This window comes from Hyla sarda, chromosome 2 (assembly GCF_029499605.1).
Source record: "Hyla sarda isolate aHylSar1 chromosome 2, aHylSar1.hap1, whole genome shotgun sequence".
Taxonomy (NCBI): Eukaryota; Metazoa; Chordata; class Amphibia; order Anura; family Hylidae; genus Hyla; species Hyla sarda.
Window position 1 is genome coordinate 493,669,712 of NC_079190.1, and position 22,343 is coordinate 493,692,054.

Consider the following 22,343-nt stretch of genomic DNA (forward strand, 5'->3'; position numbering starts at 1 on the left):
TCTTACTAAGATTCAACTATGTGCAAAACTAACACAATCATAAAACGGTGAGGGCTCATTTATTATTAAACATCAATGGAAGAAAAAGAAAAGCTCCGGCACTCACCAAATCTGTTGTGATTTTCTTCTTTACAAAGAAGAGAGTAGATAGGTGGAGGGTGCAGGCAATGACCTTTTCACGCCACACAAGCTCTCTTTCTGTACAATATACACCATACTGCTCACTTGTTCTGCAGTGCAAAAACTGTACTGCTCTCCACCTGTACTACATGTACTGTACTTCTCGCTACCTGAACTTAATGTACTGTACTGTTCACTACCTGTACTGTACTACCCTCTACATGTACTGTACTGCCTTCTACCTGTACTACATGTACTGTACTGCCTTCTACCTGTACTACATGTACTGTACTGCCTTCTACCTGTACTACATGTACTGTACTGCCCTCTACCTGTACTACATGTACTGTACTGCCCTCTACCTGTACTACATGTACTGTAGTGCTCTCTAGCTGTACTACATGTACTGTACTGCCCTCTATCTGTACTACATGTACTGTACTGCTCTCTACCTGAATTACATGTGCGGTACTGCTCTCTACATGTACAGTACTACCCTCTACCTGTACTACATGTACTGTACTTCTCACTACATGTACTGTACTGTACTCTACCTGTATTACATGTACTGCCCTCTACCTGTACTACATGTACTGTACTGCCCTCTACCTGCACTACATGTACTGTATTGATCTCTACATGTACTACATGTACTGCACTGCCCTCTACCTGTACTACAAGTACTGTACTGTTCTCTACCTGTACTACATGTACTGTACTGATCTCTATCTGTAATACATGTACTGTACTGATCTCTACCTGTACTACATGTACTGTACTCCTCTCTACCTGTACTACATGTACTGTACTGCTCTCTACCTGTACTACAGGTACTGTACTGCTCTCTGCAAGTGTAGTTCGCGAAAATCCAGCTCGCTCCACCAATGCGCCCCCGACACGGATCCGCACCCAGCCCGGTGCACACAGATTCAAACAAGAAGAAGAGATGATCCAGCGTGGGTCAGTAGAAATCCAGACTTTATTAGAACTCACAGTAAAAGCAGTAAAAGCAACCAGCAGATCAGACGCGTTTCAGGCGCATGCGCCCTTCGTCAGTGATGTCATCCATCTGCACAGGTGTCAGTTAAATACCGGACAGGTAGTGGGTGGAGAATTGGCCACCAATTAAACTACACTTAAACCACTGACAACGGTGCAGAGGAGGATACTAATACAAAACATAGACAAAATGTTAGGAAAAGTACAAAATGCTAAAAACAATACACTAATATGCAATTTTGCACAAATGGCTTGAACAACACAGAAATATAACATGGTGAATAAAGAAAAAACATATAAAATATAATTTTCGCCGCACACAACCACCACTGGGTCCTATGTGAACATCTTCTATAGCATAAATTTGAAAATAATTAATGTGACCACCATGTACAGTTTTAAAATGTAGAACATGTAACTATGCCAAATTATGCACACAATTTTCCAATGCAGAGCAAACTAAAAATTATCAAATAAAAGATTATATTAACTGTAACCACCATAATGTAATCTATGTCATTGAGTGTTCGCAGTGCCAACTCAAATATGTAGGCTCCACTTCTAGGAAACTTAGGGTCAGAGCGCTGGAACATCTCAATGACATAACCAGCAATGCCGTAAGAAACCGATAGGCAGCATCTTTACATTTTAAAACTGTACATGGTGGTCACATTAATTATTTTCAAATTTATGCTATAGAAGGTGTTCACATAGGACCCCGTGGTGGTTGTGTGCGGCGAAAATTATTGGAACGCGAAGCATTCTGGCAATTCACTTTGGGCACTAGTGCACCGAAAGGTTTGAATTTAAAGGGAGAATTGCTGTTCCATTACTAGCGCCGCATTCACACACACGTTTGTTCTACTTTTACAGTCGATTATAACTGGTGTACATTTTATATGTTTTTTTCTTTATTCACCATGTTATATTTCTGTGTTGTACAAGCCATTTGTGCAAAATTGCATATTAGTGTATTGTTTTTAGCATTTTGTACTTTTACTAACATTTTGTCTATGTTTTGTATTAGTATCCTCCTCTGCACCGTTGTCAGCGGTTTAAGTGTGGTTTAATTGGTGGCCAATTCTCCACCCACTACCTGTCCGGTATTTAACTGACACCTGTGCAGATGGATGACATCACTGACGAAGGGCGCATGCGCCTGAAACGCGTCTGATCTGCTGGTTGCTTTTACTGCTTTTACTGTGAGTTCTAATAAAGTCTGGATTTCTACTGACCCACGCTGGATCATCTCTTCTTCTTGTACTGTACTGTACTGATCTCTACCTGTACTACAGGTACTTTACTGCTCTCTACCTGTACTACATGTACTGTACTGCTCTCTACCTGTACTACATGTACTGTACTGATCTCTACCTGTACTACAGGTACTTTACTGCTCTCTACCTGTACTACATGTACTGTACTGCTCTCTACCTGTACTACATGTACTGTACTGATCTCTACCTGTACTACATGTACTGTACTGATCTCTACCTGTACTACATGTACTGTACTGATCTCTACCTGTACTACATGTACTGTACTCCTCTCTACCTGTACTACATGTACTGTACTCCTCTCTACCTGTACTACATGTACTGTACTCCTCTCTACCTGTACTACATGTACTGTACTGATCTCTACCTGTACTACATGTACTGTACTGATCTCTACCTGTACTACATGTACTGTACTCCTCTCTACCTGTACTACATGTACTGTACTCCTCTCTATCTGTACTACATGTACTGTACTAATCTCTATCTGTACTACAGGTACTGTACTGCTCTCTACCTGTGCTACAGGTACTGTGCTGCTCTCTACCTGTACTGTACTGATCTCTACCCGTACTACATGTACTGTAGTGCTCTCTACCTGTACTACATGTACTGTACTGATCTCTTTCTGTACTACATGTACTGTACTGATCTCTACCTGTACTATATGTACTGTACTCCTCTCTACCTGTACTACATGTACTGTATTCCTCTCTACCAGTATTACATGTACTGTACTGCTCATTATCTGTACTACATACGCTGTACTGTTCACTTTCTGTATTACATGCACTGCACTACTCTCTAACAATACTTTAGATTTTAAAGAACTATTAAACCCCCTTGTCAGCATCCGTAATGTGTCTATAATCTCATGCTAGCAATGGAGCCAACTCCTGCAGCCGATGTATAAGGCAGGAGCAAATTCCTATAACTAACCTCTCCTAATCTGGACAGTTCCTGACATGAACAGAGGTGGCAGCAGATAGCACTGTGGTCAGACTGGAAAGAACTACACAACTTCCTAGGTAGTATACAGCAGGTGATAAGTACTGGAAGGATTATGATTTTTAAGTAGAAGTCATTTACAATTCTGTTTAATTATCTGACACCAGTTGATTTGAAAACTCATCTTAAATGAAGTTGGAACCCACCATCTAGCTTACTTTGAACTGGAGACATGTTTGGCTTTTGCTACTTTGCGGTACTGTTGCTGTACCTCTACGTTTCATAATCACATATAGTGCAATTTTACAGCGAGTGTGCCAATCCCAGTACAGCACCGCAGTCTCTACTGCGATTTTTGTAATTTTCCATAAAAAAACCAAAAAATCTGCCTATGGTACCAATGCTACATGCGAAAACAGACAGTAATGAATACTACTGTAACTTAACACCTTAAGGACCTGGTCCCATTTCCAAAGGATAGGGGATAAGATGTATGATTGCGGGCGTCCTGTCACTGGGGACACCGCAATGTATCATTCCGCATGCCCTCTCCTATAGACTTGCATTGAGGGGGCAAGGCGTGACGTCACACGGGACCGGAGTCGTCACGTCACGATACTCTGGCCTCCAGTGCTGCAGAGAGCTCAAAAAGGTGAGTGCTGAATGACACATTGCAGGGGTTCCTAGTGGCGGGACCCCCACGATCATACATCTTATCCCCCTATCCTTTAGATAGGGGATAAGATGTATTAGGGCCGGAGTACCCCTTTAACCCTTTAGATGCCGCGATCAAAGTAGATAGCGGCGTCCAAAATGAAAGTGAAACGATCCCGGCAGCTCAGCGGAGCTGATTGGGACCATCATCGATAAAATCGCAGCATTCCGATCAGCTGAGTGGACGGCAGGGGGGCCCTTACCTGCCTCCTTGCCACCCAATCAGTGTTCTATTGCTCCAAGCCTGCCGTGCAGGCTGAAGCAGCAGAGCACCAATAAAACTGATCAATGCTATGCTATGGCATAGCATTGCTCAGTACATGCAATCTACAGATTGCATGTTATAGCCTCTTATGGGGACTAAAAAAAAATTAAGTGTAAAAAAAAAAAGTTAATAAAAGGGAATTAACCCCTTCCTAATAAAAGTTTGAATAACCCTTTTCCCATTTAAAAAAATAAAATAATGTAGTAAAGAATAAAAATAATCACATGTGGTACCGCCGCGTGCGTAAATGTCCGAACTATTAAAATATAAGGTTAGTTAAACCATACGGTCGATGGCGTGCACATAAAAAAAATACCAAAGTCCAAAATTGCTAATTTTTGGTCACTTCATATACCATACATTTTTTTTTTATAAAAAGTGAATAAAAAGTCCTATCAAAATAAATATGTTACTGATAAAAACTACAGACCACGCTGCAAAAAAATTGCATATAGCCCCATATGCAAAAAAATAAAAAAAGATATAGGGGTCAGAAGATGACAATTATAAACATACTAATTTTGGTGCATGTAGTTAGGATTTTTTTTTTTGTAGTAAAAGAAAATAAAACCTATATAAATTGGGTATCCTTGTAACCGTATGGACCTGTAGAATAAAGGTAATGTGTCAATTTTACCGAAAAGTGCACTGTGTGGAAACGGAAGCGCCTAAAAGTTACAAAGTGGCATTTTTTTTTCAATTTCACCCTACAAATATAGATTTTTTGGTTTTGCCATAGATTTTGTTATTAAATGATTGATGTCATTACAAAGTACAATTGGTGACGCAAAAAACAAGACCTCATATGGGTCTGTAGGTGCAAAATTGAAAGCGTTGATTTTTAGAAGGTGAGGAGGAAAAAAACTAAAGTGCAAAAACAGAAATTGGCCATCATAGAGCATTTAGACAGAAAAGAACAACTCAACTTCATCAGCTCATAAGTACTGAAAGGATTAAGATTTTTTTAATAGAAGAAATTTACAAATCTGTTTAATTTTCTGGAGCCAGTTGATATATAAAAAAAAAGTTTTTCCTGGATAACCCCTTTAAGGGCAAAGAGTCCTTAAAGGGTACCCGTCATATCCAACAAAACACATTTTTTTTTTAAATATATCACTCAGTACCTAATTCTGACCATGTACCTCTAATTTGTATGTGTCTAGCACCTTTATTTATTTTTTTTATTACACTTTTAATTTAGATCACAAGTCTGAATTCCTCTCAAATGGAGGGGGCGTGGCCTCACTGTTCAAGTCTCCGCCCCTCCCTCAGTATGCTGTCTGCTCACATCTCCCCTAGCATTAGCAACACTACAACTCCCAGCTTGTCCTCACTGACAGTAGCGGGACACAAGCGGACAGTGGGAGGATTTTTCCTCCAGCTCTGAGCCCTGCACTCACAGCTGTCAATCAAGGAAGTGTGTCCATGACATAGGTGATGATGCATGGACACAGCAGGACTAGTATGTGTCCAAGCAGGCGGGGGGGGGGGGGGGCAGTTGTATGAAATACTGAAAATGTTCTAATGAAAGCAATTACAAAACCTATTGGTTATACATGCTTTACAACATATCAAAAGTTTTTGTATCTGACAGTGCCCATTTAAGGGGTTAAATTGCGCAGGTTTTTAAATACATCCCCCACTGTATCCACTTATTGTATGAGGTTTTTTTATTTTATTTTTTTTTGTTATTTTTGGATATTCTCACAATTTCTGTCATTCCACACAGGAACGGGATGGAAACGTCTTTCTTAATGATTTGCTGCGAAATTAAATCTGCTGGACGGACAGATCTGCCTGTGGATTTTGCCCCCGGTGGATTACCAGGTAGGAAATATTAATTGTCGGTACTTTGTTGTTTCCTGGCAGATGGAGCTCGGAAAATTTGTATCAGCTATTACGAGGCTGAGATTTGAGACGCTTATTTGTTTCCTTAGTGCAGGGTTTCCCAATCTGTGGCTCTCCAGCTGTTGAAAAACTACAACTCCCATCATGCCCTGACAGCCTTCGGCTGTCAGGACATGATGGGAGTTGTAGTTTTACAACAGCTGCAGAACCGCAGGTTAAAGAAGAACAATTCCTTAGTGTTTCCTAAGTTCAGTGTTTCCCAATCAGGGTGCCACCAGCCACTGCAAAACTACAGCTCCCAGCATGCCCAAGCAGCTCAGTTCAGAAAGATGGCACTGTGACTGTCTTTCTTGGCTAGATAGAGCTGCGGAATGGCCACTGGGGGTCCAGAGATGAGAAGCTTATACATCATCCATAGAAATACTGGATGGAGTGAAAGTAGATGATAGATATCTATGAGATAGATATCTATGAGATAGATATCTATGAGAGAGATATCTATGAGAGAGATATCTATGAGAGAGAGAGAGAGAGATATCTATGAGAGAGAGAGAGAGAGAGAGATATCTATGAGAGAGAGAGATATCTATGAGAGAGAGAGAGAGAGATATCTATGAGAGAGAGAGAGAGAGAGATATATATGAGAGAGAGAGAGAGAGATATATATGAGAGAGAGAGATATATATGAGAGAGAGATATATATGAGAGAGAGAGAGATATGAGAGAGAGATATATATGAGAGAGAGAGAGATATGAGAGAGAGATATATATGAGAGAGAGAGAGATATGAGAGAGAGAGAGAGATATGAGAGAGAGAGAGAGATATGAGAGAGAGAGAGAGATAGAGATATGAGAGAGAGAGAGAGAGAGATATGAGAGAGAGAGAGAGAGAGATATGAGAGAGAGAGAGAGAGAGATATGAGAGAGAGAGATATGAGAGAGAGAGATATGAGAGAGAGAGATATGAGAGAGAGAGAGATATGAGAGAGAGAGATATGAGAGAGAGAGAGAGAGAGAGAGAGAGAGAGAGAGAGAGAGAGAGAGAGAGAGAGATATGAGAGAGAGAGAGAGAGAGAGAGAGAGATATGAGAGAGAGAGATAGATAGATAGCAACAGAATACAGCAGCACACTGCCAGCACAAAGATATAGATGAAACATGAGTATATAGATAAAACATGAGTATATAGATAGATTGCCCCCCTTGGTACGCCACTGGATAGGAGATAGATAGATACAACCAAAGGATAAATTGGCCAGCACTATTGATCCAAACTATTGTAAAAATCTGGCTTGCAGGTGCAAGCTACTGGGCTAAATATACAGCAACAGGAGAATACAGCAGCACACTGCCAGCACAAAGATATAGATGAAACATGAGTATATAGATAAAACATGAGTATATAGATAGAACATGAAAAGCTATACAGCTGTAATGCAATAAATGAAGATATGAAACTATGAAAATATGAGGTACTTAGCTTGCAAATTTGGCGCCAAATAGCGTGGACCGTCCCACCACGGTAAGGTGACCTCATTCTGGGACAGACCCTACACTGTGTATATGCCTGTGTGAACAGTAGTGTTGAGCGGCATAGGCCATATTCGAATTTGCGATCACTGTGATGTGTACTGTGAAAAAAATAAAAATAAAATAAAATATTCGTCATTACGAATATATAGTGCTATATTCGTATTGCGAATATTCGCGAGCAACACTAGTGAACAGTACAGCAGGCATGCAAGGTCTGAAACATCCAAGGCACCTTATATACACCTAATAGAGGTGGGTGGGGTGCAGGAGCCAACATGGAGGTAGCCACTCCCCCTTATGTGTAATACAATCAAAGAATAAATTGGCCAGCACTATTGATCCAAACTATTGTAAAAACCTTTATTATTAATACAGGTTCTAGCATAAAACGTGCGTGATCACCCCTTGCCTCTATGGCATACAGTGGGGGGCACACTAATTCCTGCATAGACACAGGAGAACTCATAATACCATGTACACAAAGAGAAAATCGAGTTCAAACAACTCCTTAATTAAAATCATGATTTTATTAATACAATTTAAAAAACAATGTAAACAGACACCAATAATTGAAAATGGGATTAAGGTTAGATTCCAGTACAAAAAAATATGGCTACTGCCAGCTGCAATGGGCTAACATATAATATTGTGTAACAAATAATTAATATAGTATCTCAGTCTCTAAGAGAACTGCACTGCATATCAATTATTACTACTAAAGTGCTCTATATGCGGTATTTATAATATACACTGACCACAATTGTGGGTATAATAGAATATAAATTAGTGCAAACAAGTGCTAAAGTAAGTTGCAACTCACATGTGCATATACATACAAAGATATAAAATTGCGCAATAATAGTGTGATAATATAATAGTAGCACAAGCGCTTATCTATGGATCCATGCAGACTGCAGAGAGACACAGAGACTGGTAGAATAAAGTGCATATAGTAAGCTTACCCATATTAAGCTGCAGAGCCCTGACCCCTACGATCATTTCGGTTTCCCTTTATCAAGAGGTACTTTATTCAGTACCTCTTGATAAAGGGAAACCAAAACGATCGTAGGGGTCAGGGCTCTGCAGCTTAATATGGGTAAGCTTACTATATGCACTTTATTCTACCAGTCTCTGTGTCTCTCTGCAGTCTGCATGGATCCATAGATAAGCGCTTGTGCTACTATTATATTATCACACTATTATTGCGCAATTTTATATCTTTGTATGTATATGCACATGTGAGTTGCAACTTACTTTAGCACTTGTTTGCACTAATTTATATTCTATTATACCCACAATTGTGGTCAGTGTATATTATAAATACCGTATATAGAGCACTTTAGTAGTAATAATTGATATGCAGTGCAGTTCTCTTAGAGACTGAGATACTATATTAATTATTTGTTACACAATATTATATGTTAGCCCATTGCAGCTGGCAGTAGCCATATTTTTTTGTACTGGAATCTAACCTTAATCCCATTTTCAATTATTGGCGTCTGTTTACATTGTTTTTTAAATTGTATTAATAAAATCATGATTTTAATTAAGGAGTTGTTTGAACTCGATTTTCTCTTTGTGTACATATTGTAAAAACCTGGCTTGGATGTTTCAGACCTTGCATACCTGCTGTATTGTTCACACAGAGGCATATACACAGTGTAGGGTCCGTCCCAGAATGAGATCACCTTACCGTGATGGGACAGTCCACGCTATTTGGTGCCAAATTTGCAAGCTCAGTACCTCATATTTTCATAGTTTCATATCTTCATTTATTCATGCTTTTCATGTTCATGTTTCATGTATATTTAGCCCAGCAGCTTGCACCTGCAAGCCAGGTTTTTACAATAGTTTGGATCAATAGTGCTGGCCAATTTATCCTTTGTTTAGATAGATAGATAGATAGATAGATAGATAGATAGATAGATAGATAGATAGATAGATATGAGAGATAGATAGATATGAGAGATAGATAGATAGATATGAGAGAGATATAGATATGAGATAGATAGATATGAGATAGATATGAGATAGATAGATAGATATGAGATAGATAGATAGATATGAGAGATAGATAGATATCCATAGAAATTCAGCAGCACACTGCTTTAGATTAATAGTTTCAGGCTTTATTCATCAAGCCTTGACAAAGACCGTGTGAGACGGTTGAAACGCTGCTAATTCACTTGATGAATAAAGCCTGACACTATTCATCCAAAGCAGTGTGCTGCTGAATTTCTTTGGATACTTTGGGAGCCTTACCTGGGCTATACCAGCTAGATAGATATGAGATACATAGATAGACAGGTATGAGATAGATAGATAGATAAGCAGGAGAATACAGCAGCACACTGCTATAGCACAAAGATACAGATAAAACATGAAATGCTATATTGCTACAATGAAAAATTGAGGGGCTTTGCTCACCATTTGGCCAAATAGTTTGGACCATCCCACCACGATAAGGTGACCTCATTGGGATGGACCCTACATTATGAACAGCCTCTGTGCAGTCAGTTACCAGGCTTGTAAGGTCTGAAATATCCAGCACTCCCCCATATGTACAATACAAACAAGGATAAGTTGGCCAGCACATGCTGATACCAAACCATCTGCAAGGAGGCACATTCATAGTGTAGGGTCCATACCAATGTGGTCACCTTATCGTGGTGGGATGGTACATGCTATTTGGCCAAATGGTGAGCGAAGCACCTCAATTTTTCATTTTTCATTGTAGCAATATAGCATTTCATGTTTTATCTGTATCTTTGTGCTAGCAGTGTGCTGCTGTATTCTCCTGCTTGTGTATATTTAGCCTAGCAGCGTGTACCTGTATGCCGGGTCCATGTAATAGTTTGGTATCAGTACTATATGTGCTGGCCAACTTATCATTTTTTGTTTTAGATAGATAGATAATAGATAAATAGCCTGCACATTTGTGAATAAATACCATAATTTTTTCACCATTTGGGAGTGCTGCTGTCCTATGTACGCTATGTGAATTTTGGGATTGACTACCTTGATCCTCATACAGATTACACCCCGACATTCAGAATTTTGGTGTGCTGCTTTTTCTGGAATCCTATCTATTGTAGATAGTTAGATATAAAATGGGTAGATGATGGATAGAAATAAATAAATAAAGAAGCAGATGCTCCTTCTGTCCTGCAGGGGGCAGCAGTTTTCAGATAATGTAGCAGGTTGTCATTAAAGAAGAATGAAGCCATCGCCAGCATCTATGGAAGCTCCGTCTAAGCTCCTGGGATGAGCAGTGGCGGGGAGGCTGTGGAGGATGGAAGGCTTGTCTCCTGTCGGGCAGTGATCAGTGTTATCCATCAGCCGGCAGATCAGAGATCTTTATCCATATGGGGTAAGCAGGATGGCAGGGTAGCTGTATAGAAGGAGAGAGCACGTGTCCTCATTTATAGTCTGTACGGTAACAAATCAGACAGATATAAAGCTCTATAGTGCTCTGTCACTTCTCTCCTGAGATGGTGAAACATCTGCTGCTCCCAGACACCTTCAGCATGAGATCGAGTATGGAAAGTGAGGGTGTATCTGTACTGTATGTCCTAGTGTATATGTGCATATGTGTTCCGGGCCATCTTTAATTTTGATTGGACCCTGGGCAAGAAACTCTTTTGCCCCCCCCCCCCCCCCCCGACATTAGTTAGACAGCATAACTCCCTCATATTAGGGAGACAGCATAGTTCCCTCACATTGGGTTGGCAGTATAGTTCCCCCACATTATGTAGACAGCATAGTGCCCCCACATTATGTAGACAGCATAGTACCCCCACATTAGGTAGACAGCATAGTTCCAACACATTAGGTAGACAGCATAGCATAGTACTCCCACATTAGGTAGACAGCATAGCATAGTTCCCCCACATTTGGTAGACGGCATAGTACCCCCACATTAGGTAGACAGCATAGTACCCGCACATTAGGTAGACAGCATAGTTCCAACACATTAGGTAGACAACATAGCATAGTACTCCCACATTATGTAGACAGCACAGCATAGTTCCCCCACATTTGGTAGACGGCATAGTACTTCCACATTAGGTAGACAGCATAGTACCCCCACATTAGGTAGACAGCATAGTACCCCCACATAAGGTTAGACAGCACACTACCCCGCCCAACCTGACCGACCGACACACACTAGCAGACATACACTTACAGACACGCACTAACAGACATACATACTGTGCGGGTCTGCGGAGGAATGTCACTTGCACGACATCCCGGACGCAGGCTCACTGTTTTAAAGGCCGCGGCACTGCTTTAGAAAACTGAGCCATAGCGCAGCAGCAGGGCCGGCCTCAGTGGAGTTGCTAGGGTTGGTGTAACCCGGTGGAGTTGAAAATGGTGTCACCCCATACCTACCCCCCCCCCCCCCCAAGTAAGTTTTTAACCTGTTGTAACAGACTTTACTGCTGTAGCGCATTGTGAAAAATTCCAAAATAATACTGAAATATACCAATTGCCATAGAATGGGAAAGCGCTAAAGAAGTTTTCACCATTTAAAGGAGATGTCCAGCACAGACTTTTTCTATTTCATCCTGCCCGGGCTGCAAAAAAAAGACAAAACAAACTTTCACTTACCTCCATATGTTGCCCCGGAGCTCCGCAACAGCTGATCGGTTGGCCGGGCTGTTTACTTCCTACTTCCTTTACGTCACACGGCGCTTCAGCCTATCTCTGGCCGAGGAGGGACATCGCTGCGGCCGGTGATAAGCTGAAGCGCCGTATGACGTACCGGGTTAAAGGAAGTAGGAAGCAGACAGCCCGGCCGACTGATCAGCTGTTGCGGAGCTTCGGGGCAACATATGGAGGTAAGTGAAAGTTTGTTTTGTCTTTTTTTTGGAGCCCGGGCAGGATGAAATAGAATAAGTCTGCGCTGGACATCTCCTTTAAAACTATAACTCCCAGAATGACTTAAAGGGGTACTCCCCTGGAAAACATTTTCTTTTAAATCAACTGATGCCAGAAAGTTAAACAGATTTGTAAATTACTTCTATTTAAAAATATTAATCCTTCCAGTACTTATCAGCTGCTGGATGCTCCACAGGAAGTTCTTTTCTTTTTGGTATTTCCTATCTGTCAAATCACTTTTGAATACCATTTTTTTTTCACCACACATAAGCAAAAAACAATAAATAACGTTAATAAATGGGGGAACCTTGTGTTTTTTATTTTTCATAAATAATTAAATATAAAAAAAATAAAAAAATAAAAAAATGCATAGGGTTCCCCCTATTTTTTTTCAGTCAAATACCAACCAGGCAGAAACAGCCTGACGTTACCAGGGTGAGCAAGGACCATTGTTACTGGCCCTCCCCAGCCTAAATAATGCCAGCCTGTTACGCCTATGCCCAGGAGCGCCATTTTTTATGCTCCTGCCGTATTGGCTCCGTCTCTTCCCGGCACCCCTGTAGCGGTGAGTACCGGGGTAATAATTGGGGGTTAGCACTAGCTGTTTTTGTGGCTAACGCTAAGCCCCGGCTTAGTAATGGATTCCGTCTATAAGACAGCTTCCACTACTAAGCCTGTCAAGTAAATAAAGAACATGTTAAAAAAAAATTGTATTCCAAAAAAAACACTCCCACACAAGCCCTTGTTAACCATTTTATTAACATTAAACAGAAAGAAAAGAAAAAAACCCTGATCATCGACGCAGTCCACCGAATCTGAAGTAGTCCACAGGATACACAGAGCTGAAATGAGAAAAAAAAAAGAAAAATAGATTTATTGTCACCTGCCCGCGCATCTCCCGTGCTACACAACCACAACTCCCAGCATGCCCTTACAGTAAGGACATGCTGGGAGTTGTAGTCATGTGGTGCGGGAGATGTGTGGGCTAGTGACAAGCTTGTCACCTACCCACAGCTGCATGACTACAACTCTCAGCATGCTCTTACAGTAAGGGCATGCTGGGAGTTGTAGTAGTGTGACAGGTGAAAAGCTTGTCAGCCATCCCCGTCGCACAACTACAACTCCTAGCATGTCCTTACTGTAAGGACATGCTGGGAGTTGTAGTTGTGCAAGCCAGGGAAGTGGGCGGTAATGCGCTCCGCTCCCTGGCCGGCGGTGATCAGAAAATGACTGCAATTTCATATTTCCCGCCCGGTCCCGTGACATAGGACCCAGCAGGAAATTTGAAATGTCAGTAGACTCTGTGGCGCCGTAGCAAAGGGAGCCCAGGCTGACATAACTCTGCAGCCGCCCAGAACTCCCGCAGCCGGGCAGAGATATGTGAACGAGCCATCCCTGCCATCCTTCAGCATGTACCACATGTACATGATTTCACATTTCCCGCTGGGTCCCGTGATTGGCCGGGACCGAGCAGCCAATCACGGGACCCAGTGGGAAATGTGAAATTACAGTATTCCAAGAACTCTGTGGTGCCGAGGTATGTTAAAAGGAGCCCAGGGTGGCATCACTCTGCAGCCGCCCGGGCTCCATCTCCATCCACTGTAAGGGATGCTGGGAGTTGTAGTCTTACAACAGGTAGCAGACAGATGGGAGATGTGCGGCACGGGCGGGTGGGAGACAAGGGGGGATGTAAATCAGTGTTCCCGTCATTAAGTGAGGGCAGCGGGATACAATCGGATGGAGCCCGGGCTCCTTTGTACAGTTGTTATATCATATTTCCCGCTAAAGCTGTGATCACGGCTGTCAGCGGGAAATATAAAAATTTGCTCTCCAAAGCCGTTTTGTAAGGCAGGAACGGGCTGGCTTACATTTACGCTGTTTTGGGGTGGTTGCAACTTTTTGTGAGACTTTGGCACTTGATAAATCCCTGACCACTGCAAAGTGAAAAATAAAATTTACTTTCGTAAGCTCTTTCGTAGCTTTTTGCTTACAGCCAAAAGTCACACAAAAATTTGCTTAGGCACTTTTTGTGCGACTTTTGTAAGCAAAAAAAAAAAAAAAGAGCTCTTAAAGGGGTATTCCAGGCAAAAACTTTTTTTTATTTATCAACTGGCTCCGGAAAGTTAAACAGATTTGTAAATTACTTTTATTAAAAAATCTTAATCCTTCCAATAGTTATTAGCTTCTGAAGTTTTCTGTCTAACTGCTCAATGATGATGTCACGTCACGGGAGCTGTGCATGATGGGAGAATATCCCTTGCATGATGGGAGAATATCCCCATAGGAGCTGGACAGCTCCTGGGATGTGAGTCATCAGAAAGCAGTTAGACAGAAAACAGCAACTCAACTTCAGAAGCTAATAACTATTGGAAGGATTAAGATTTTTTAATAGAAGTAATTTACAAATCTGTTTAACTTTCCGGAGCCAGTTGATATATAAAAAAAAGTTTTTGCCTGGAATACCCCTTTAATCCCTCGGTAAATGTCCCGCATAGTGAGGAGAATACACAATAATATCAGTGACTATAGGTGACATCTAATATCAGTGACTATAGGTGACATCTAATATCAGTGACTATAGGTGACTATACACTGTACTCTTTGAATATAAATCCACACAACGTACCTTCTGAATATAAATATAATGGCTTAAAACAAGTAATACAAGTCTATTGAGGGGGGGGGGGGATGGAACTCAAGACAAGCAATACAAGTCTATGGAGGGGAAGGAAGGAGCTCAAGACAAGCAATACAAGTCTATGGAGGAGAAGGAGGGAGCTCAAGACAAGCAATACAAATCTATTGAGGGGGGGAGTGAGCTCAAGACAAGCAATACAAGTCTTTGGAGGGGAAGGAAGGAGCTCAAGACAAGCAATACAAGTCTATGGAGGAGGGAGCTTAAAACAAGTAATACAAATCTATTGAGGGGGGGAGTGAGCTCAAGACAAGCAATACAAGTCTTTAGAGGGGAAGGAGGGAGCTCAAGACAAGCAATACAAGTCTATGGAGGGGTGGAGGGAGCTCAAGACAAGCAATACAAGTCTATAGAGGGGGAGGAGGGAGCTCTGCAGAGCAGAAATTTGCTAAGAATACAGTATACAAGTTATATAATGGCCAGAAATAGTGCTACTCCTCATGTGTATGCACAGGGCAGCTTATCCTACAAGTCACCTGAAAGGACAGGTATGCTTTAAGGCCAAAACAGTTGGCATCACTAACCTCTTAAAGACAAAGGGCACACCTGTACGCCCATGTCCCGCTCCCCTTCTATGACGCGCACTCAGGAGCTGAGCATGGGTCATCAGCTGAGAGGACACCGGTAGGGCCCTTATTTGCCTCCTCGCTGTCCGATCAGTTCTCCAAGGCTCCAATCAGCCTAGGCAGGCTGGAGCAATGGAGCACCGATAACACTGATCAATGCTATTCTATTGCATAGCAATAAACAGTGTATGCAATCTGATTTCCCATAAAAAAATTTAAACAAAAATAAACATAAACATATGTGGTAAATGTCTGAACCATAATAATGTTACTTTAACCGCATTATCAATGGCGTATACGTAAAACAATACCAAAGTCCAGAATTGCATATTTTTGGTCACTTTGTATACCCTAAAAAATGTATAAAAAGTCCAAATCAAAACAAAAATGGTACTGACAAAAACAAGAGATCATGTCGCAAAAAATGAGCCCTCACACTAACCTGTATATGGAAAAATAAGAAAGTTATAGGGGTCAGGACATTTTTAAACATGCTAATTTTCCTATAAAAAGTTATAATTAGTAAAACAAAATAAAACCTATATAAGTTGGGTATGGACCTACAGAATAAAAATATATATTTTTTCTTTACCGAAAACTTCACTGCGTAGAATCTGATGCCCTCAAAAGTTACAACATGGCGTTGTTTTTTTCCAATTTTGCCCTACAAAAAATGTTTTTTTGGGGTTTCTCCATAGATTTTGTGGTGAAAAGAGTGATGTTATTACAAAGTGAAATTGGTGGCGCAAAAAAAGTCCTCCAGGCTGTACGTTGGCATCCATTGTTCACACGTTTCTAAATGTTTAGCCCGATGAGAAGATGTTTGATCTCTACTGAAGTTCTAAGAGGAGAAGTTGTAATTTCTAGGCCCCAGGGTGGCATGTGGGCCTGTCATGTGGACTTCGATATCTTTGTGTTGATACAATAGTCCAAATAGTCACAAATGGCCCACTAACAACGTTTTTTTTCCCCCCTTTTTATTTCAGATGCCTCGTAAAAAGGTGATCTTCGCCTCCCTGCTGATCTTACCCGCTATGCTGATGGTCGCATTGTTTATCAAGGTGCAGGATTACGAAATCTGGTATTTCTGTCTTAGCTGCAGTGAAAGTTATTTGCATTATAGCTTTGACTACAGTAACAAAGTCTTCATGAAAATTCCCAACATAGACTGCAGACAATCACCTCCATTCCTGGTTTTCCTGGTCACCACCACGCATGGTCAGAAAGAGGCTCGAAGTGCCATCCGGCAAACATGGGGTAAGGAGAGACTGATCCAAGGCAAGAAGGTGGTTACCTACTTTCTTATGGGTACAAGGGAAAATGAGAGTGCAAAAGAGAAGGTCATCTTGGCCCAAGAAAGTATCATTCACAGAGACATCATCCAACGAAACTTCTTGGACACATATTACAACCTGACGATTAAAACCCTAATGGGCCTGGACTGGATTACGCACCACTGCCCTCAGGCGTCCTATGTCATGAAGACCGACACGGACATGTTCATCAACACATTTTATTTAGTCGAACTTCTTCTGAGGAAAAACCAGACTACCAACTTCTTCACGGGCATCCTTAAGCCGAACGACAGCCCCATCCGCAACATCTTCAGCAAGTGGTACATAAACAAGCGGGAGTACGCAGGAGAAAAGTACCCCCCATTTTGTTCCGGTACTGGCTACGTGCTCTCCACAGACGTGGCGCAGAAGATATACAACATCTCCATGAGCACGCCCTTCTTCAAGTTGGAGGATGTGTATGTAGGCATGTGCCTCGAAAGACTGAAGATCCCGTTGCAAGAACTTCACAGCAAGGAAACATTCTTTGCATCAAAACTTCCATTCTCGGTGTGTACGTACCGAAACATTGTCACGTCCCATGAGGTCCAACCCCATGAAATCCTGCTTTATTGGCAGGCATTACAGAGATCAGGAGACGAGCACTGCTGACGGACAGTATTTTTCTTATGTATATGACAATTTCATCCTCTCAAGTTGTCTAGATTACAAAGAAATCAGGACTCAGTTTGGAACTTGATATTTTGTGCCTTTTATTGATTTCTTGAAGTTCCACATATACTTCATTGACACCTCCCCTGAGGAACAAGGACGTGTGTAAAGACCCAATTTTTTATTTAGTTATGTCCCTTGATGCCTCATTTCCAAATGCCAAGACTGTCCAACATTGGGTGAAGTTGCACTCACTATTCTGCTGTCTTATACTCCAGTCACCTCCAGAGCTGCACTCAGTAGGGACTCATTAGGGTTATAGGTTGAACTTGATGGACTCTGGTTATTTTTCAACCTTATGAACTATGTTACTATGTTACTATTTTGCTGTAACATCATGTTGTAAGTAACAGCAAAGGAGTGAGTGCAGCTCTTCTTGTGTTTGGAGTATAAAACATGATGTAACATCAGAATAGTGACTGCAGATCTGGAAGTGAATGGATTATAAGACATGATATAACAGCAGAATAGTTGGTGAACCTCTGCAAGTGATGGGAGTACAAAACATGATGTACCTACAAAATAGAGACTGCAGATTTGGAGGTGACTGGAGTATAAGACATGATGTAACAGCACAATAGTGATTGCAGCTCTTGAGGTGACTAGAGTATAAGCCATGATGTAACAGCAAAATGGTTAGTGCAGCTCTGCAGGTAATTGGAGTATAAGACATGATGTCACAGCAGGATAGTTAGTACAGCTCTGGAGGTGACTGGAGCATAAGACATAATGTAACAGCAGAATAGTGACTGCAGCTCTGAAGGCCATTGTAGAATAAGACAGAATATAACAGCAAATGAGTGAGTGCAGCTCTGAAGGACAATGGAGGATAAGACAGGATATAACAGGATACAACATTTATATCATGTTTTATAGTCTGTGTCACGTGATACTCCGGTCTTAATAAATTCCCCCCATAGAATTCTAATTTGTGAAGCACAGGTTATAATGGGGGGGGGGGCATAATGAAGTGCCCCATGCTGTAGGCCGCCCTCATCTGGCTCTTTCTATTTGCTAGTAGTGGTTAATCTATCAGCTGTTTGTTCCTATAATGTAGAAACTGTACTGTGATGGAAAAAAGGGTCCGCAATGTGCATTTATGGGTCACACACAAATGCTATTACTTTCACTAGGATGTCGAGTCCTATGTAAATAATGCTTAAAGAAATATGCTCCGCCCCCTCAGTACTGGAACAGAGGAGCAGAGCATATCAGGATCCACCCCCTCGGAACCTGTACAAGGTAAAATACTGTCTGCTTTTCCCAGAGAGTACCTTTACATAGATCGTGTCCTGCGAAAATGACTTATTGTTTCAATCATGTTTTATGTTAAACATGTTTTTTAATAATCGTTTTAAAAAAATGTTACCTAATCTTTCATTTCACTATCTATATTTTAAAATAATGCTGAATTTTCATTCTGGCCACTAAGCCTAAAACTAAGCTGAGACTTCCTGCTGTTTCTGTGATGATGCAGAAGAGGCTGCTGGAAAGTTATCAGTAGATAATTACAGAAAAAGCTGACACCAGTAGACAGAGAAGACAATAGATGCAGCTCACAGATCAGCCTCCCCCTCCCTGTGGAATGACCTTTGAGAAGGTCACAGAGCACGCCCAGAAGCCTTACCTATTCATATGAATTATGTAGCTTCTGTTTATTGTTGACTAGGTCCATGGGGCCTGATGTAAGTCGTATTTCTAAATGCTGTTAAAAACAGCTCAGACAAGATGTCCGTCCCCAATAACAATGTACAAAAAATTGAATAAAAAAAAAAATGACAAACAGAAAATAGAAACAGGCATCAGTCACCCCCCTTGAAAACTACAACTTCCAGCATACCCGGACAGCCAAAGGCAGCCCAAGCATGCTGGGAGTTGTAGTTTTGGAAAGGCTGGAGAAACACTTGTTGGGAAACTCTACTCAGGGGTTTGACTTCCATATTTTTCTATGTTGTTTAGTGTAAAGGTCCCTTTAAGAAACTAGCCACACCCATGATAATATTTAGCATTTTTTTATGGACCGTAGATTTATGAGAAAAATATTGTGTTATAAAGATACCATCCTCAGGTGCAAGACCAACATTAGTACTGCAGAGGACTACACAACTTCCTGTCAGGGGAGGGGGAGGAACCAGGGAGCTGCTGAGACAACACCACATTGACAATGATAGGACTACACAACTTCCTGTCAGGAGAGGGGGAGGAACCAGGGAGATGCTGAGACAATACCGCGCAAAAACATGCTAAAGCCAGTACATTTTGTGTCAACACTGTATTAGTAAGTCATATGTCTCCATGGGGTGATAGTCTTTTTAATACAATTTTCTCTTCCCAGAATACCTCCTTTTAAAGGGGGGGGGGGGGGGGGGTCTCAGGCATAAAAAAAAAAAAAAAACACAAAAAAAAGCAATATTTGCTACAGGTTGTATAAATATCAAAAACAATGTATACTCACCTTTGCTAAACCCCCATAGCTGCCAACACTTCTGGTTCCTGGTAGCTAATGACGTGGCATCACCACCCTCCCTCCTCCGGTCAATCACTGGCCACAGCAGTGTCCCACCTCAGTCAATGATTGGCTGAGCAGGACACTTCTTATAAGGAATACACTCCATCAGCTCGGAGGAAAAGTGTATCACTGCATCTGTGGGGGCTCGGTGGCAGGTGAGTATACCTAGTTTTATTTTTATTTTATATCACCCTGTGCTTAATACAATTTTTTTTTATGCCAAGACATCCCCTTTGATGCATAATGAGACACTCAAACCAGACATTCGATGTGAGTGATGACAATCGCTGTACAGCGCTGCAGAATATGTTGGCGCCATATAGAGAAAACGGGTTAGACTGTCAATGATAATCAAGGGTGGAGCTTTGAAAAGGCTCAGCTGCAGTACCAGACTTTGCCTATAGGCAAGGTTGGCGCTATTACTGGAAAAAAGTTACATCCTTTTTCTACTCTTTTGGGGGTACAATCCTGCGGTTCAAGAAACTATTTAGAAATATATCCTGCCTGCATATTGACCCCCAGTATTTCCGAGTACTATAACTACCTTGCAGGGATGTGCACAGATATTTTGGGGGCAGGGGCTGAACTGAAAAAAGGGCACTTATCATAGTTATTTACATAAATGCCCACAAAATAATGCCAGACTGTCCAGCACTGTCCAGTGCACTTTTAGGACAAACATCAAAAGGGCAGGGGCTCAAGCCCCCTTTCTAGTCAACCTGTGCACATCTCTGCTGCCTTGAAAGCTAATGATTCATTTAGCTCTATGGTACAGGACACAGAATACATAATAATATAGTGCCCTCTAGTGGTGAACCAGTCTATAGAAAAGATGATGTCCCCTATAACATATTATATTAAAGGGGTTATCCAGGGGGAAAAAATTTTTTATACATCAACTGACTCCAGAAAGTTAAACAGATTTGTAAATTACTTCTATAAAAAAAATCTTAATCCTTTCAATAATTATCATCTGCTGAAGTTGAGTTGTTGTTTTCTGTCTGGCAACAACAGTGCTCTCTGCTGACATCTCTGCTTGTCTCGGGAACTGCACAGAGTAGAAGAGGTTTGTTATCTATGGGGATTTGCTTCTACTCTGGACAGTTCCCGAGACAGGTGTTGGCAGAGAGCACTTAGACAGCAAAGAACAACTCAACTTCAGCAGCTCATAAGTACTGAAGGGATTAAGATTTTTGAATAGAAGTAATTTACAAATCTGTTTAACTTTCTGGAGCCAGTTGAGATATATATATATAAGATTTTTCCCTGGATAACCCCTTTAAATGCCTTAAACATTTGAGTGTTACACTGAACAACTGCTGAATGGATGCCTGTGAGCGTCTTGTAAAACAGCGTTTTCCAAACGGTGTGCCTCCAGCTGTTGCTGAACTACAACTCCCAACATGCTGGAAGTTGTAGTTCGGAAACAGCTGGAGACACACTGTTTGGAAACACTGTTCTGAATACAGGGCATGCATGTACATAATAACTATGCGCTGTACGCTCCACTGGAGCTATGTGTATATATTGTCTGTATTGTACATATCATTCTGGCTTATATATTATTTCGTTGTTCTGTGATTTTCCTAATAAAATCTAATAGGAAGGTTGTGACTGACTGAATGGCTCAACGTGGTCCAGGTCCGACAAGGTTCATTCTCATAAAACGGTAGAGAGCAGAGCTTTCCATACTTGGTGTTGGGGACACCTTTTTTTAGACCTCTACTATAAATGAAGGGGGGCTCAACCTATTACATGAAAGTTTGGGAGCTGATTACAGCGAAAAATGCAAACCACTTTATTTGAGAAAAAGCAGACACTGTACATAAGCGCACACCACCAATACTAAATATTATAAAATCATCCTATTTATTAATAGTTAATGGTTAACCACACAAATTACAAAAAAATCACACTACGAGACCAATTAAAACCAATAAAACTCGTTCACTAGGAGCAACAGCACAACCCTGGAGAGAGGCC

General features: G+C 41.2%; 1 protein-coding gene across 6 annotated transcripts in view; it reads left to right on the forward strand.

Moving 5' to 3' along the window:
* B3GALT5 (beta-1,3-galactosyltransferase 5) overlaps positions 1-21,971 on the forward strand; it is a 120,579-nt gene extending 98,608 nt beyond the window's left edge. For 5 of the 6 annotated variants that reach the window (XM_056559692.1, XM_056559689.1, XM_056559691.1 and 2 more), the window contains exons 2-3: positions 6,053-6,150; positions 16,832-21,971. In XM_056559692.1, coding sequence (XP_056415667.1) covers positions 16,832-17,791 — 960 coding nt within the window. In that variant the 5' untranslated portion in view covers positions 6,053-6,150 and the 3' untranslated portion in view covers positions 17,792-21,971. Of the gene's footprint in view, positions 1-6,052; positions 6,151-10,881; positions 11,074-16,831 lie in introns of those variants that run through there. The other variant, XM_056559693.1, reaches the window with a different exon arrangement.
* Positions 21,972-22,343: the final 372 nt, after the last annotated feature.